We start from the raw sequence: 17,297 nt of genomic DNA, 5'->3' as shown, positions 1-17,297 counted from the left end.
AGTGTTTGAAAAAAGACACTCAGTTTGGAAGTTAATTGCACTCCAATGATAGAAGAATGAAAATGAGATCTAACAGCTATGTCTGATATTTTGTTTCTGCTTTTTAGATTTCCATTTTGACAGTGCCAGCAGAAGAACCAGGAGCTTTTGCTGTTCGGGTCATTGAGTTATGTTCCTCAACAATGACATGCATGAAAGGCACATGTAAGCACAACAGAGTCTGGTATTTTGTCTTTTGTGTTTGTTTAGGAAGTAAACGGGGACAGCTGTTGTTACCGTTGTCAGGGTTGTGTTAATAGAGTTTTGCCATATATATATATATATATATTTTTTTTAATTCACAGTATTTGTTCAAACAGTGTATGTTCATACAGTAAGTCATTTCATACTTTCCCCTTGCCTCTAAACATTTCTATGGCTAAATCTTCACAGGCACCATTGTTAACCTCTCCGGTGAAAGGATTTCTGTGACTTTCCAGTTCTTTCTTTCAACATCTTTATTGGAGTATAATTGTTTACAATGTTGTGTTCGTTTCTGCTGTATATCAAAGTGAATCAGCTATATGTATACATATATCCCCATATCCCCTCCCTCTTGTGTCCCCTCCCAACCTCCCTATACCACCCCTCTAGGTGGTCACAGAGCACCCAGCTGATCTCCCTGTGCTATGTGGCTGCTTCCCACTAGCTATCTCTTTTACATTTGGTAGTGTATATATGTTAATGCTACTCTCTCACTTTGTCCCAGCTTACCCTTCCCCCTCACCATGTCCTGAAGTCCATTCTCTGCATCTTTATTCCTATCCGGCCTCTAAGTTCATCAGAACCTTTTTTTTTTTAGATTCCATGTATATGTGTTAGCATATGGTATTTGTTTTTCTCTTTCTGACTTACTTCACTCTGTATGACAGACTCTAGGTCTATCCACCTCACTACAGAGGATTCAATATCATTTCTTTTTATGGCCGAATAATATTCCATTGTATATATGTGCCACATTTTCTTTATCCATTCATCTGTTGATGGACACTTAGATTGCTTCCATGTCCTGGCTATTGTAAATAGTGCTGCAATGAACATTGTGATACATGACTCTTTTTTTGAATTATGGTTTTCTCAGGGTATATACCCAGTAGTGGGATTGCTGGGTCATATGGTAGTTCTATTTTTAGTTTTTTAAGGAACCTCCATAGTGTTCTCCATAGTGGCTGTATCAATTTACATTCCCACTAACAGTGCAAGAGGGTTCCCTTTTCTCCACACCCTCTCCAGCATTTATTGTTTGTAGGTTTTTTGATGATGACCATTCTGACCAGTGTGAGGTGATACCTCATTATAGTTTTGATTTGCATTTCTCTAATGATTAGTGATGTTGAGCATCCTTTCATGTGTTTGTAGGCAATCCATGTATCTTGTCTGGAGAAATGTTTATTTAGGTCTTCTGCCCATTTTGTGATTGGGTTGTTTGTTTTTTTGATATTGAGCTGCATGAGCTGCTTGTAAATTTTGGAGATTAATCCTTTGTCAGTTAATTCGTTTGAAAATATTTTCTCCCATTCTGAGGGTTGTCTTTTGGTCTTGGTTATGGTTTCCTTTGCTGTGGAAAAGCTTTTAAGTTTCATTAGGTCCCATTTGTTTATTTTTGTTTTTATTTCCATTTCTCTAGGAGGTGGTCAAAAAGGATCTTGTTGTGATTATGTCATAGAGTGTTCTGCCTATATTTTCCTCTAAGGGTTTTATAGTGTCCATTGCGTTTAATGTGTCATTTAAAGCTTGTGTTTCCTTATTTATTTTCATTTGGATGATCTGTCCATTGGTGAAAATGGGGTGTTAAAGTCCCCTAGTAGTATTGTGTTACTGTTGATTTCCCCTTTTATGCCTGTTAGCATTTGCCTTATGTTTTGAGGTGCTCCTATGTTGGGTGCAGAAATATTTCCAATTGTTATATCTTCTTGGATTGATCCCTTGATCATTATGTAGTATCCTCTTTGTCTTTTGTAATAGTCTTTATTTTAAAGTCTATTTTGTCTGGTATGAGAATTGCTACTCCAGCTTTCTTGTCATTTCCATTTGCATGGAATATCTTTTCCCATCTCATCACTTTCGGTCTGTACGTGTCCCTAGGTCTGAAGTGGGTGTCTTGTAGACAGCCTACATACCTGTCTACAGAAGGGTCTTGTTTTTGTATCCATTCAGCTAGTCTATGTCTTTTGGTTGGAGCATTTAATCCATTTACATTTAAGGTAATTATCAATATGTATGTTCCTATTACCATTTTCTTAATTGTTTTGGGTTTGTTTTTGTAGGTCTTTTCCTTCTCTTGTGTTTCCTGCCTAGAGAAGTTCCTTTAGCATTTGTTGTAGAGCTGGTTTTGTGGTGCTGAATTCTCTTAGCTTTTGCTTGTTTGTAAAGGTTTTGACTTCTCCATTGAATCTGAATGAGATCCTTGCTGGGTAGAGTAATCTTGGTTGTAGGTTTTTCCCTTTCATCACTTTAAATATGTCCTGCCACTCCCTTCTGGCTTCCAAAGTTTCTGATGAAAGATCAGCTGTTAAGCTTATGGGGATTCCCTTGTATGTTATTTGTTGTTTTTCCCTTGCTGCTTTTAATATTTTTTTGTATTTAATTTTTGATATTTTGATTAATATGTGTCTTGGCATGTTTCTCCTTGGATTTATCCTGTATGGGACTCTCTGCACTTCCTGGACTTGATTGACTATTTCCTTTCCCATGTTAGGAAAGTTTTCAACTATAATTTCTTCCAGTATTTTCTCAGACACTTTCTTTTTCTCTTCTTCTTCTTCTGGGACCCCTATAATTTGAATGTTGGTGCATTTAATGTTGTCCCAGAGGTCTCTGAGACTGTCTTCAATTCTTTTCATTCTTTTTTCTTTATTCTGCTCTGTGGTAATTTTTTCCAATAGTTTATCTTCCAGGTCACTTATCAGGTCTTCTGCCTCAGTTATTCTGCTATTGATTCCTTCTAGAGAATTTTTAATTTCATTTATGGTGTTGTTCATCCTTCTTTGTTTGCTCTGTAGTTCTTCTAGGTCCTTGTTAAATGTTCCTTGTATTTTCTCCATTCTTTTTCCAAGATTTTGGATCATGTTTACTAACATTACTCTGAATTCTTTTTCAGGTAGACTGTCTTTTTCCTCTTCATTTGTTTGGTCTGGTGGGTTTTTACGTTGCTCCTTCATCTGCTGTGTATTTCTCTGTCTTCTCATTTTGCTTAACTTACTGTGTTTGGGGTCTCTTTTTTGTAGTCTGCAGGTTTGTAGTTCCCGTTGTTTTTGGTGTCTGCTCCCAGTGGGTAAGGTTGGTTCAGTGGGTTTTGTAGGCTTCCTAGTGGAGGGGACAGGTGCCTGTGTTCTGGTGGATGAGGCTGGATCTTGTCTTTTTTGGGGGGAGGACTGCGTCCGGCAGTGTGTTTTGGGGTGTCTGTGAACTTATTATGCTTTTAGGCACCCTCTCTGTTCATGGGTGGGGTTGTGTTCCTGTCTTGCCAGTTGTTTGGCATGAGGTGTCCAGCACTGGAGCTTGCTGGCCATTGGGTGGAGCTGGGTCTTAGCTTTTAGACGGAGATCTCTGGGATAGCTCTCGCCAATTAATATTACATGGAGCCGGGAGGTCTCTGGTGGTCCAGTGTCCTAAATTCGGCTCTCCCACCTCAGAGGCACAGCCCTGACGCCTGGGTGGAGCACCAAGACCCTGTCAGCCACACAGCTCAGAAGAAAAGGGGCAAAAAGAGAAAGAAAAAAAAATTGGAAAAAAAAAATAATAAAATAAAAACAAATAAAGTAATAAAAATTAAGATGTACTTAAAAAAAATGAGAGAGCAACAAAACCAATAAACAAATCCACCAATGATAACAAGTGCTAAAAACTATACTAAGATAAACATAAAATTCAGAAACAAGTCAGTCACAGACAGCAAACCCCAAGTCTACAGTTGCTCCCAAAGTCCACCACCTCAATTTTGGGTTGATTCCTTGTCTATTCAGGTATTCCACAGATGCGGGTACGTCAAGTTGATTGTGGGGATTTAATCTGCTGCTCCTGAGGCTGCAAGGAGAAATTTCCCTTTCTCTTCTTTGTTTGCACAACTCCTGGGGTTCAGCTTTGGAGTTAGCCTCTCCTCTGCGTGTAGGTTGCCCTCAGGCTTCTGTTCCCACCCAGACAGGACGGAGTTAAAGCATCGGCTGATTAGGGGCCTCTGGCTCACTCAGGCCGGAGGGAGGGAGGGGTACGGTAGTTATAATTGGAATGCGGGGCGAGCCTTCAGCAGCAGAGGCCAGAGTGACATTGCAACAGCCTGAGGCGTGTGTTCTCCTGGGGAAATTGTCCCTGGATCATGGGACCCTGGCTGTGGTGGGCTGCACAGGCTCACGGGGTGGTGTGGCGGTGTGTGGATAGTGACCTGTGCTTGCACACAGGATTCTTGGTGGCTGCAGCAGCAGCGTTAGCATTTCATGCCCGCCTCTGGTGTCCGAGCTGATAGCCGCAGCTCACGCCCGTCTCTGGAGCTCGTTTAAGTGGTGCTCTGCCTTCTGTAGGCAGACAGGGAAGGAATCCCCTCTCCTCGCGCTCCCCGAAACAATGGTCTGTTGCCTCTTAGGCAGGTCCAGAGTTTCTCCCAGACTCCCTCCCGGCTAGCTGTGGTGCACTAGCCCCCTTTAGGCTGTGTTCATGCAGCTAACCCCAGTCCTCTCCCTGAGGCTGAGCCTCAGCTCCCACCCGCCACCGGCCGCAGCGGGTGAGCAGACAAGCCTCTCAGGCTGGTGAGTGCTGGTTGGCACTGATCTTCCATGCGGGAATCTCTCCGCTTTGCCCTCTGCACCACTGTTGCTGGACTCTCCATGGCTCCGAAGCTTTCCCCCAGCCCACCCACAGTCTCCACCCGCAAAGGGGCTCCCTAGTGTGTGGAAAGTTTTCCTGCTTCACAGCTCCCTCCCAGAGGTGCAGGTCCCATCCCTATTCTTTTGTGTCTGTTTTTTCTTTTTTCTTTTGCCCTACCCAGGTACGTGGGGAGTTTCTTGCCTTTTGGGAGATCTGAGGTCTTCTGCCAGTGTTCAGTAGGTGTTCTGTATGAGTTGTTCCACATGTAGATGTATTTTTGATGTATTTGTGAGGAGGAAGGTGATCTCCACGTCTTACTCCTCCGCCATCTTGTAGGTCCTCCTATTATTCCTTTTAAGTGGACAAACTGAAAGAGCCAGTTCACAGAGGTCTAGTTCCAAGATCCTTTGCAAGGATTCTTTCTTTAATTTTTTTAAGTTTATTGGAAACTTACTTTCACAAAATTTATTTTCTTAAACTTAAACTAAACTACTAGTTTTCCTCTTTACTTTTCCTTCGAATTCTTAATCTAGTTACTGAATTTCTACCATGTATAAATCTTCAATGTATTTCTTTTTCATGAGACTAAAGTTAGGGACTAATTAATCTATCTGTTCTTTTATTTGTGTGTATCAAAATTTCTGTCTCACCACTCTCATGTATCATGCCTCCTACAACATATTTCTTAAAGATGTTTCAGTAAGTTGAAATCAGCATGTATACATTAGCCATCACTATGCCTAGACCTAAACTGTACTTGTGGGGTTTATAAAGGAACAGAGGCTGACTTTCCTGATTTGAAGTATTCATAATCTTACTGCACATCTAATGGAACAAGGCAATATTAACTGTGTGCTCTGGTAGGCATATCAGGATAGATAAAGATGAATACAACATAGGCCCTGAACTTCGAGGACTCACAATCTAGTGGGACAGATAAGACAAACACAGAAGTAGCGGTAAGAGGCAGACTATTAAAATACCACAAGAGAGGTACCAACAAATTAGACACTAGAGAGTCATAGGAGGAAAACATAACAGTATCATTAGCTAGGATGTTTTTAAATTCTATAAACTTATATTAAGTTTTACTGAAACTGTTACATGAATTATGAGAAGCAGAAGACTAATCTGGTTTGGCCTAGTCAAGGAACACTTGACTATGTTTACAAGTGTAGTGCTATTACTTAAAAACAATGACAAAAATGTGGTCAAAGAGAAGTGAGAGCTTGATGCCAGCAGGGAGAGGGAAGAAAACTTATCCAATATTGCTGTAATCCTAAATTTCCATTTGAAAAAGTAGCTCAGAGAAGGTTTTTTTCCTTTTATAGTGATACAGGTAAGTCTTTACCATGGCAGCTATCCGTATTATTTTTCCCCTATTACTTTAGCCAGTTTTTGTGTGTGTCTTTTTATCTGTGTTAGCATCTTAAGTATAAAATAAAACTGCACATTTTTAGTTTTCTAAATTGCATTTATTTTATGTTTGTGAATATTTTTGTAAATTTATTTTATTGATTATTTTTCTATGTGAAATATTTCGTATTCCCAGTCTAATAATGCACATTCACTGTTGACAATTTGGAAGATGTAAAAAAAGAAAAGTAAAATTACTATAATCTTTCTACCTAGAAATGATAAATACTTGATTATGTTTGTCTTTTTTTGTTTGTGTATGCATGTATATTTTCATAAAAATGCAATACTAATTTATACACTGTTTTATAATCTGCTTTTTAAAAGGACTTAATAATGCAACAAAAATCTTTTTGCATGTCTATGATGTAATTTTCAATGATTGTGGATATGCCATTTTTACTTAATCCCATGATGTTGGATTGTTTTGAAAATTTTTACTTGATAGTGCTGTAACAAACAGCCATCTTTATAAGTAAATATTTGTGAGCATCCATTATTTTTTGTAAGATTTTTTTTTAGTGGAATTATTGGGTCAAAGTGTATGGATTTTTTTAAAATTTTGGAATAATTATAGATTTATAGGAATTTGCAAAGATAGTACAGAAAAGTCCCATGTATCCTTCATCCAGTTTCTTCCAATATAGTGTGATATCATAACCAGGAATGTGACACTGGTACAATGTGTGTATGCAGTTTTATCACATGTGTAGATTCTTATGACATTACCACAAGGATCCCTGTTGTTGCCCTTTTATAGCCACAACCAAATCCCTCCTTCCCCACACCTGTTACCTAATCCCTGGCAACCACTAATCCTTTTTCCGTCTCAATAATTTTGCCATTTTGAGAATGTCATATAAAAGGAATCATACAGTATGTAATCTTTTGAGATTGACTTTTTTCACTCGGTGTAATTTCGTTAAGGATCAACCAACTTGTTGCATGTATCAATAGTTCATTCCTGTTTATTGCAGAGTAGTATTCCATGGTAAGGTATACTTTCTTCTGGCCTTCATGGTTTCTCATGAGAAATCTGCTGTTGTTTGTTTTTCCCCTACAGCTAGTGTTTGTTTGTTTGTTTTTCTCTGAAGGCTGCTTTCAAGATTTTTTCTTAGTCTTTAATTTTGGAATTAAATTAATTCCAAAATTAATTAATTTTGGAATTAAATTTTGAATTTGTGCAGTTTCTTGAATCTGCAGGCTTATATATTTTGTCAAATTTGGGAAATTTTCATCCTTTATTTCTTTGAGTACTTTTCAGCCAACCCTCTTTCTCCTCCTTCTTCTGGGAGGAAACATGTCTATTAGATCTTTCACTATAGTTCCACATGTCTCTGAGGCTCTGTTCATTTTTTTTATTCAAAGATATTTATTACACCTATTGACAGCAGTGTACCCTGCTAGACACAGTGGATTATATGAAGGAGTATAGCCAAAGTGTAACAAAACTAAGATAGTATTGATACAGAGAGTACAAAGATAGTACAAAGAGCAAGAAGAGCCCAAACTACATGTATTTCTGTTCATGTTCATATAGTCTATTTTCTCTCTTTTGTTCATATTGTGTCATGTTTCTACAGTTCTACTTTTAAGTTCACTGATTCTTTCATCTGTGCATTCCATTCTGCTCTTGGACCCATCCATTATGTTTTAAAATTTTAATTATTACATTTTTGGTTTAAAATTTTCCATTTGGTTCTTCTTTAAATCTTCTACTTGTTACTTGTGGAATGCATCAGGATTTTCAGAACTCTAGTGAAGAAGCAGGTATCAGGAGACGACTAACCCATGATTGATTAGAACAAGAATTCATTACTAAGATGGAACGAACTGATGAGGGATGGTTGTGACTTTTTATTTTTTAGAGTACTGTTAATGTTTTAATGTTCTTTTTTTCTGGATTTAAGGAACCCTTTTTTTTCTTAAGCTATCTATAAATTATAATGATTATGTATATTGTGCTTTGTAAACAGAAATGAACAATTTATCTTTCTTTGCTGAGACAGTTTGTTTCATTTGTTTCCAGCATGTATGTTTGTAATTGGTCATTGATGCTTTTTTTTTTTTTTTTTTTTTTGGCTGAGTTGGGTCTTCAATGCTGCACACGAGCTTTCTCTAGTTGCGGTGAGCAGGGGCTACTCTTCGTTGTAGTGCGCAGGCTTCTCATTGCGGTGGCTTCTCTTGTTGCAGAGCACGGGCTCTAGGCACGCGGGCTTCAGTAGTTGCGGTGTGTGGGCTCAGTAGTTGTGGCGCATGGGCTCAGTTAGTTGTGGCTCATGGACTCTAGAGCACAGGCTCAGTAGTTGTGGTGCACGGACTTAGTTGCTCTGCGGCATGTGGGATCTTCCCAGACCAGGGATCAAACCCTTGTCCCCTGCATTGGCAGGCGTATTCTTAACCACTGCGCCACCAGGGAAGTCCCTGATGCACTTTTATGATTGCTACATTAAATATTCAGACAAGTACAGCAGCTGTGTCATGTTGGCATCTGCTGATTGTCTTTTCTTATTCAAGTTGAGGTTTTCCTGGTTCTTGGTATAATGAGTAATTTTGGATTGATACCCAGGCATTTTTGTTATATAATGGGACTTAGATCTTATTCTTAGGCTTCCTCTGACACTGCTCTGGTGGGGAAAGGGAGTGCTCCCTTGTTACTGCCAGGTGGACATGGAAGTCCTGGTTCCCCACTTGGCCTCTCCTGGCACCCAGAGGTTGGAGAACTTCCTTATTACTGCTGAGTGATTGTAGTGCCAGCTCTCCACTAGGCCTCCACTCAGTCCAACCTGGCTAGGAGGAGCAGCAGTGTCTCGACACTGCTCCCCACATGGCCTCAATGACACCGTGGGGAGAAGGTGTGGCCTCATTACTCAGGCAATGGTGAGAGACTTCACTCTCCATTTGGCCTCCTATGATACCACCACAGTGGGGCTGGGGAGCGGTCCTCATTACTGCTGGGTAGGGGTGAAAATCTAGGATCCCATCATGGTCTCTGCTGACATGGTAGAGGATGGGGACTGTTTCTCCTTGTGGGGATGAAAGTCCTGGCTCCATACTTGGCCTTCTTTGACACCACCCTACCAGGGAGGTTGAGGCACCTCATTACAGCCTGGTGAAGAGTGGAAGTCTACACTCCCCATTCAACCTTTAATGGTGAGTGTAGAGGTGGGGCCTTGGTTTTTTTCTATGGTCTTTGACTGGGGTAGAACAACTATTGTCTAAAAGTTTTCTATCTTGCTAGGTTGCCCCTTTCCTGGTCTTCTGACTAATGAGAGTAGACTTTTGTTGGGGCTTTGTTTGTCTGAGTCCATTGATGTTTCTTGCTTGCCAGTTTCTCTGGTAACCAGTCTGAGATATATGAGGCAAAAAGAGAACCCAGGGAGGGACTTCCCCAGTGGCACAGTGTATAAGAATCCGACTGCTAATGCAGGGGACACAGGTTCAAGCCCTGGTTCAGTAAGATCCCACATGCTGTGGAGCAACTAAGCCCATGAGCCACAACTACTGAGCCTGCCCTCTATAGCCCGCGAGCCATAACTACTAAGCCTGCACGCCACAACTACTGAAGCTCGCGCGCCTAGAGTCTGTGCTCCACAACAAGAGAAGCCACCACAATGAGAAGCCCACACACCACACCGAAGAGTAACCCCTGCTCGCCGCAACTAGGGAAAGCCCACACACAGCAATGAAGACCCAACGCAGCCAAAAGTTAATTAATTCATTAATTAATTTTAAAAAACAAAAGAAAACCCAGGGAACTCTGCCATTTTGTTGGCCCCCTTTGGTCCCAAGGTCCCTAGCTGGTCTGCTTTTCTTCTCTGTACTTCAGGGTTTTCTTATGTTTGTTTTATATATTATGTCCAAGATTTTTAGCTGCAGTTAGCAAGAGCAATAGAGAAGAGTACCTTTACTCCATCTTTCTGGAAATGGAAGTCCCAAAGTTTCTGGAGTTTTTAGGGCTTTTGATATATAATGTCAAATTGCCCCTCTCCCAAAGTTGTATCAACTTACATATCCAATGGTAGTTTATAAGCAAACATGTCTGTTTCTCTAAACAAACAAGAGCACTGGGTATTATCTTATCAAATCTCCATTGCCAGTTTGAAAGTAGAAAATATTTTGTTTAAATGTGTATTTAATAATTCATGAAGTTGACCATCCTTTCTTAGTGTTTATTGGGTATTTATACTTTTTCTATGAATCCCTTATTCATTTCATTTGTCTATTGATTATTCTTTTCTTATCAACTTATAAGCACAATATAAACATTAAGGGTAAAATAATAATTAAAAATAAACATTCATGAAAAGCTGCTCAACATCACTAATTATTAGAGAAATGCAAATCAACACTACAATGAGGTATCACCTCACACTGGTTAGAATGGCCATCATCAAAAAATCTACAAACAATAAATGCTGCAGAGGGTGTGGAGAAAAAGGAACCTTCCTACACTGTTGGTGGGAATAGAAAGTGGTACAGCCACTATGGAGAACAGTATGGAGGTTCCTTAAAAAACTAAAAATAGAGCTACCATATGATCCAGCAATCCAACTCCTGGCCATATGCCCGGAGAAACCCATAATTCAAAAGGATACATGCACCTCAATGTTTATTGCAGCACTATTTACAATAGCCAGGACATGGAAGCAACCTAAATGTCCATCAACAGAGGAATAGATAAAGAAGATGTGGTACATATATACAATGGGATATTACTCAGCCATAAAAAAAATGAAATAATGCTATTCGCAGTGACATGGATGGACCTAGAGATTGTCATACTGAGCGAAGTAAGTCAGAGAAAGACAGATGTCACATGATATCGCTTATATGTGGAATCTAAAAAAAAATGGTACAAATGAGCCTATTTACAAAACAGAAGTTGAGTCACAGATGTAGAAAACAAACTTGTGGTTACCAAGGGGAAAGGAGGGGGGAAGAGATAAATTGGGAGATTGGGATTGACATATACACACTACTATATATAAAATAGATAACTAATAAGAACCTACTGCATAGCACAGGGAACTCTATTCAATACTCTGTAATGACCTATATGGGAATAGAATCTAAAAAAGAGTGGATATATGTGTATGTATAACTGACTCACTTGGCTGTACAGCAGAAACTAGCACAACATTGTAAATCAACTATACTCCAATAAAAAAATTAAGTAAAAAACTAAATAAAACATAAAACATAAACCTGATTATTTCACCATAAAAAAATAAACGTTAAGGGTATCAACCCTTGGTCTTAGGTGTTACAAGTATGTTTATTGGTTCACTAAGCGTTTTTTAAAACATAGGTTAAGTAGAGGGCATTACCCTAGGTCTTGGGAGTAAGGTGGAAAGTGATAAATAATCCATAATCTCTGGAAGCTTTAAATTTACTGGGGAAGAGAAAAGCAACAACAAATAAACTAAAAATGAAAACAAAAACACAGTAAGCAAAGCAAGGTAGCATAAACTAAGGATACAAGCAATGAGTGTTAAATGCAGGAGAAGCCACTGTGGTCTAAAATGATCTAAGAATTCTTCAAGAAAAATATGGAACATGATCCTAGCCTTAAAAATGGTATATAAGAAACTTTGTGGTTTCATGTTAACTATAATGATAACATAAAGTTTGCTTATATAAATTTTCTGTCATGAGTAAATTTTTTGAACTAATTTTGTATTGTGAGGGATGAACCTATTTGTGGGTTTATATATACATATGCAGACACATATGTGTATTTATAGGTACATCACTGTATAGGAAACAAATTCCAAAGAGTATATGCCAAAATAGTCATAACAGTGGTTATCCCTAAATGGTGGGAAGACAAGTAACTAACTTTTAGTTGTTTTTTTTTTATTTGTTTACCTTGATTTTCTGATTTCTCTACAGTATGAATTAAAAACAGATTTAACTGGTTATACCACAAAGATAAAGGATCATATTACAGACATGTATAATAGTGTAACCAAAATTTGACATACTATACCAGATGTTTGTTATAATTTTGATTATGTACAGTTGAATCCACAGTTTGGGGTGTTTATTTCCAGGCTGCTACAATATAAAAATGTTTCAAGTGGTCATTAAATTTGAGCATTTTTCTTTATGCTTCATTACTACCAAACCTTCCTACTTTGATACATAATTTCCTGAAATTTTAAACCACTTTTCCAAATTGCCTCACAACATACTAATCAGTGACCCATCTTAAGTTAGCCCTTTCCCATGTGGCTCCTTCCTTCTTTGTCATTTGGATTCTGTTCCTGCTTAATTCATTTATTTATGTGTGTGTATACTTTCCCATCCCCAAACCTCTTCTTCAGGTCAGCTCATTCAGGAAAGTCTTTCTAATGATTGAGAAGGACAAAGCATGTATCTTTGTGTTCTGTAGTCATATGTAGCATGAAGTGGTACTGTGACCTTCACATTTTTTAAAAAAAGCAATATCTTAGTTATTTTAAACATCGCCGGGACATTTCCTTGGAATTTTGACATTGTTAAATTTCCAATATATTCTTTGGGGGAAACACTAAAATGCATTTCACATGTATGTATTTGTCTTAGTAGCTTTCTCATATAATAGAGTTATATTTATTCATGGAATCACTATAGAGGTCAAGGAACTTCCCTCATATTATTAAATTCTCCAGAGTTCAATGTTATGTGGTAAGAAATGGTGGTAGGACATCTCTGCACTTTCCAAATATAGGAGATCCCCGCCTTTGGATGAAGTGTATTCTTTGACAGTATCTATTAAACAATTTGTGGTGAGGAAAACTTTTGTCTACTCACCCCTGCATTTCACACAGAGACTGTCATAAGCTTCGTAAGGGTTGGCCTTGCGGACCAGTTAAATGCCTGTTCATCCTTCAAATCTTAGTTCAAATATTATCACCTTCCCCTGCCTCATTCATGTACTTAGGCTTTTGCTCCTCTATTTAGGTAGAACTCAAACTTCTTTCTAAGTTAACATTTATTACAATTTAATAATAATGATAATTAACATTTATCAAGTACTTAATATATGCAGGCGCTGTTCTAAGTACTTCACATGGATTAACTTAATTTATCCCTCACAACAAATCTGAGATAGGTGCCATTGTCTTTTCTATTATTCAGATAAGGAAACTGAGACACAGAATAGGTAAATGATTCACCCAAGGTCACAGATTTAGTAAGAGGGAGAAGCAGAATTTGAACCCGGACAGTCTGACTCTAGGGCTTACACTTTTAACCACCATGCTATACTGTTTCTCAGAGTAGTTGTAGCATAATTAGCTTTACATTTCTTATCCAATATGAGGAACAGAACCATGGCTTGCCATTTCTATTCCTAGAACTTAAGTATTGGGTTGGCCAAAAAGTACCTTCGGTTTTTAAGTAAAAATAAGACACATTTTTCATTTTCACCAAGAGCTTTATTGAACAATGTATTCACCCTTTTGTTCCACTACCTTCTGCCATTTTTCAGGCAACTTCATAATTCCATCTTCCCAAAACTTTTTATCTTTTTGAGCAAAGAACTGTTCCAGGTGCCTTTTACAGTCTTCCGGGGAATTGACACTTTTTCCATTAAGAGAGTTTTGTGAAGACCGAAATAAATGGAATCCGAAGGTGCAACGCCTGGTGAATACGGCGGATGAATCAGAACTTCCCAGCCAAGCTGTAACAGTTTTTGCCTGGTCATCAGAAAAACATGTGGTCTTGCGGTATCCTGATGGAAGATTATGCATTTTCTGTTTACTATTTCCAGATGCTTTTTGTCGAGTGCTGCTTTCAGTTGGTCTAATGGGGAGCAGTACTTGTTGGAATTAATCGTTTGGTTTTCTGGAAGGAGCTCAGAATAGAGGACTCCCTTCCAATCCCACCATATACACAGCATCACCTTCTTTGGATGAAGACCGGCCTTTGGTGTGGTTGGTGGTGGTTCATTTAGCTTGCCCCACAATCTCTTTCCTTCCACATTATAGTACAGTATCCACTTTTCATCGCCTGTCACAATTTGTTTTAAAAACGGAACGTTTCAGTAGAGAATCGCATGCGGAAATACGGTCAAGAAGGTTTTTTTCCCTTAACTTGTGGAACCCAAACATCAAAGCGATTAACATAACCAAGCTGATGCAAATGATTTTCAACACTTGATGTGGATATTTTGAGTATGTCGGCTATCTCCCACATGGTATAACGTTTATTGTTCTCAATTAATGTCTCGATTTGATCACTATCAACTTCAACTGGTCTACCTGACCGTGGAGCATCTTCCAGCGAGAAATCTCCAGCACAAAACTTCGCAAACCACTTTTGACATGTTCAGATCAGTCACAGCACCTTCTCCATACACTGCACAAATCTTTTTGTGCGTTTCAGTTGCATTTTTACCTTTCTTGAAATAATAAAGCATAATATGCTGAAAATTGCTTTTTTTCTTCCATGTTCAATATTAAAATTGCTACACAAAAATTCACCAATTTTGATAAGTCTTTCGCAAATGCACACTGATATGACAGCTCTCACATACAATCTAAGAAAACTGTTTTGAATGAAGTTAAAGACAACTAAGTGCTACTAGAGCCATCTTATGGAAAAAACCAAATGAACCTTTTGGTCAACCCAATATGTACATTATGCTTAGTACTTTGAGTAAAAAAAAACAAAAACAAAAAAACTACCTGCAAAGTCTTGTTTCTAAAGTGACATTTTCTAACTTTAAAGCTAAAAATCTAAAGTTTCTTAGAAATGTTTTACCCACTAGCAAATGAAAAACAAAGGATTTTAAAGCACTCTGTCTTAATATGTCATGAAATTGAAAAATTATTTTAATTATTTGTTTTCTAGTTCATGTACCTAATGTTGTGGGAATCAATTTCCAGCTTGACTTTATAGGAAATTTAAGGAGCATACTGGTATAGTGGAGAGAATATTGGCCCAAGAGTCTACAGAATTACTACTTCCAATTAGTTATTTACCCTTGAACAAATTTCTTATTTTCTTGTGTCTTGGTTTCTTCATTAGAAGTTGGGGATGGGAGTTAGTCTAAAGAATTTAGAAAGATCCCATACAAATCGAACACCCTCAATGGTCAGATTTTGCATGTGTGTGCAAAAAGCCACCTGTCCTGTATACGTTTTTAATAATGTATGTGACAGTATTTTAAGCAAAATAGCTAAGATCCTTTTTCTTTTAAAGCTGTCTCCAACTTTCTCACTTCTTTTTTCTGTGATTAAATTATCTTACAGACCTTTGCTATAGCTTAATCAATTTATAAATATAAAGCCAGCAGTATAGACAAATGGACTGGTTTTGGTTTTTCAGTCTCAATAGTAAGGCAGCTTATTCCAGGAAGGTTGACTGAAAGAGGTAAATTCGAATTTATTATTTATAGGTTGCCTTGTTCCAGAGAAAAAAAGAAGTTCATGTTCATTTTTAAATCTTGTATGCTTTCTTCCTATAGTGACATGCATGTATTTAAAAAGTCCTAGTTAATAGTTTTAATAGAGTTAATACTTTATATGGTATATTAAGGAGATTAAGAAATACACTGAGATAGAAACTGACATCACCATTCACTCACTTTTATTACTTAATTAAAGTTTGGCTTCTTTTTTTTCCTCCTCCTTTTCTTATGTTTTGGGCCTGTTCACAGACTTTCAGGAGCAATTTGTAACTTGGACGTTAAAGTCTTTAAAAGTGTATTTTCTGATTGCTGCCCTAATTGAGTCATTCATGTCACAACTAGTCACAAGTTGTTCTGCTCTTGGTAATTACTTTCTCTTCTGAAACAGAACTACTCTGATAATATAACAGAAGACTTTAAACCACGCTTTCCTTTTCTCTTGATTTTTTTTTTTTGTTTTAAGTCAGGAAAAAGAAAAAAAAAAGACTATGCCATGTGTTTATTTTATGTATCCAAACCTGTTCCCAGCTCATTTTATTTTCCTTTTGAAGCTCCCTGATTATAGACAAATTTCTAGCTTACAGTGTTACATAGTCATTCTCTTCTCTCTACTTTTACTTCTAAATCTCTTTTAAGAGTTTTGTCTTTTTTCCTGAACCTTTTGAATAAAGCATATCCTGAACCCAATAGAACAGGTTTTTAAAATTTATATAATTGTTTCTTCATAGAAAATTTTCATTATTTCCCAGGTCAAGCACCAAGAAGTGAAAGTGCTGAATATTTATGGTGTAAGAACCCACCTTTTGAGGGAGGAGTACTATAGAATTTGACATTACTCATACTTGGAAAAAAAAGTATCTTCAGAAGAATTTATCACAATTAGGATTCTTGAGAGAAGACTTTTTACTATTCTGTCTGAATGTTCTTGTTTTTATATATCTAGGTTAGCTATGTTGTGGTTTTCTCATATTTATACTAATTACAATGTTGAGCTGTTAATGATCATCCATGTGCTCATCATTTTGTAGAAATCAAAAAATAAAATATTATAGTATTAGAATAAATTCTAAATGTTGTGTAAATTTGATATTTTTTAGTCATTAAGTGGGTTTTACTGTGGCTTATTTTCCCTTAAAACTGTTACTTAAGTAGACAAATACATCTAGACTTTGGTCCCATTTTATAAATGATAGGCACATAATAATCAGTATTGCCAGCTGAGTGGAACCAAAAGCCTTCACTTGTTCTAAAAATTGAGGCTGTAATGTTGAAATCATAATCTAAACTCATCATTCTTCCTCTTGGAAGAATCACTTGAAGACAAATGTTGGCAACCACTGTAACTAATGCAGTTGTACCTGAGTAAATCAAACATAATCAAAATATATACCATTGAGGCTTGAGACTTGAATTCATTCCTCAAAGTTAATAAAATGAAATGTGTAGAAAAAAATGATGTGAAGTTTGGCGATTTATAGTTCAGTTGTTTAACAGTGAAATGCATTTTAAAGATACATTATTCATGAGCAAATTAGCTTGTTTGTAAGACATACGACAAAATTATGGCTTCTAGACAAAAAATAGGAATTGTTTAGTAGAAGTTTGTCTTTTTTAATTGAAGTATAGTTGATTTACAGTGTTT

General features: G+C 37.5%; 1 protein-coding gene across 1 annotated transcript in view; it reads left to right on the top strand.

The window, feature by feature from the left end:
- CHM (CHM Rab escort protein) overlaps positions 1 to 17,297 on the top strand; it is a 177,332-nt gene that overhangs the window by 134,403 nt on the left and 25,632 nt on the right. Inside the window, exon 12 of the mRNA XM_059911312.1 lies at positions 108 to 204. Coding sequence (XP_059767295.1) covers positions 108 to 204 — 97 coding nt within the window. The remainder of the gene's footprint in view (positions 1 to 107; positions 205 to 17,297) is intronic.

The sequence above is a fragment of the Balaenoptera ricei genome, chromosome X, assembly GCF_028023285.1.
Source record: "Balaenoptera ricei isolate mBalRic1 chromosome X, mBalRic1.hap2, whole genome shotgun sequence".
NCBI classification, from domain to species: domain Eukaryota; kingdom Metazoa; phylum Chordata; class Mammalia; order Artiodactyla; family Balaenopteridae; genus Balaenoptera; species Balaenoptera ricei.
The sequence above is the reverse complement of the archived record's forward strand: the minus strand, read 5'-3'. Positions and strand labels throughout refer to the sequence as shown.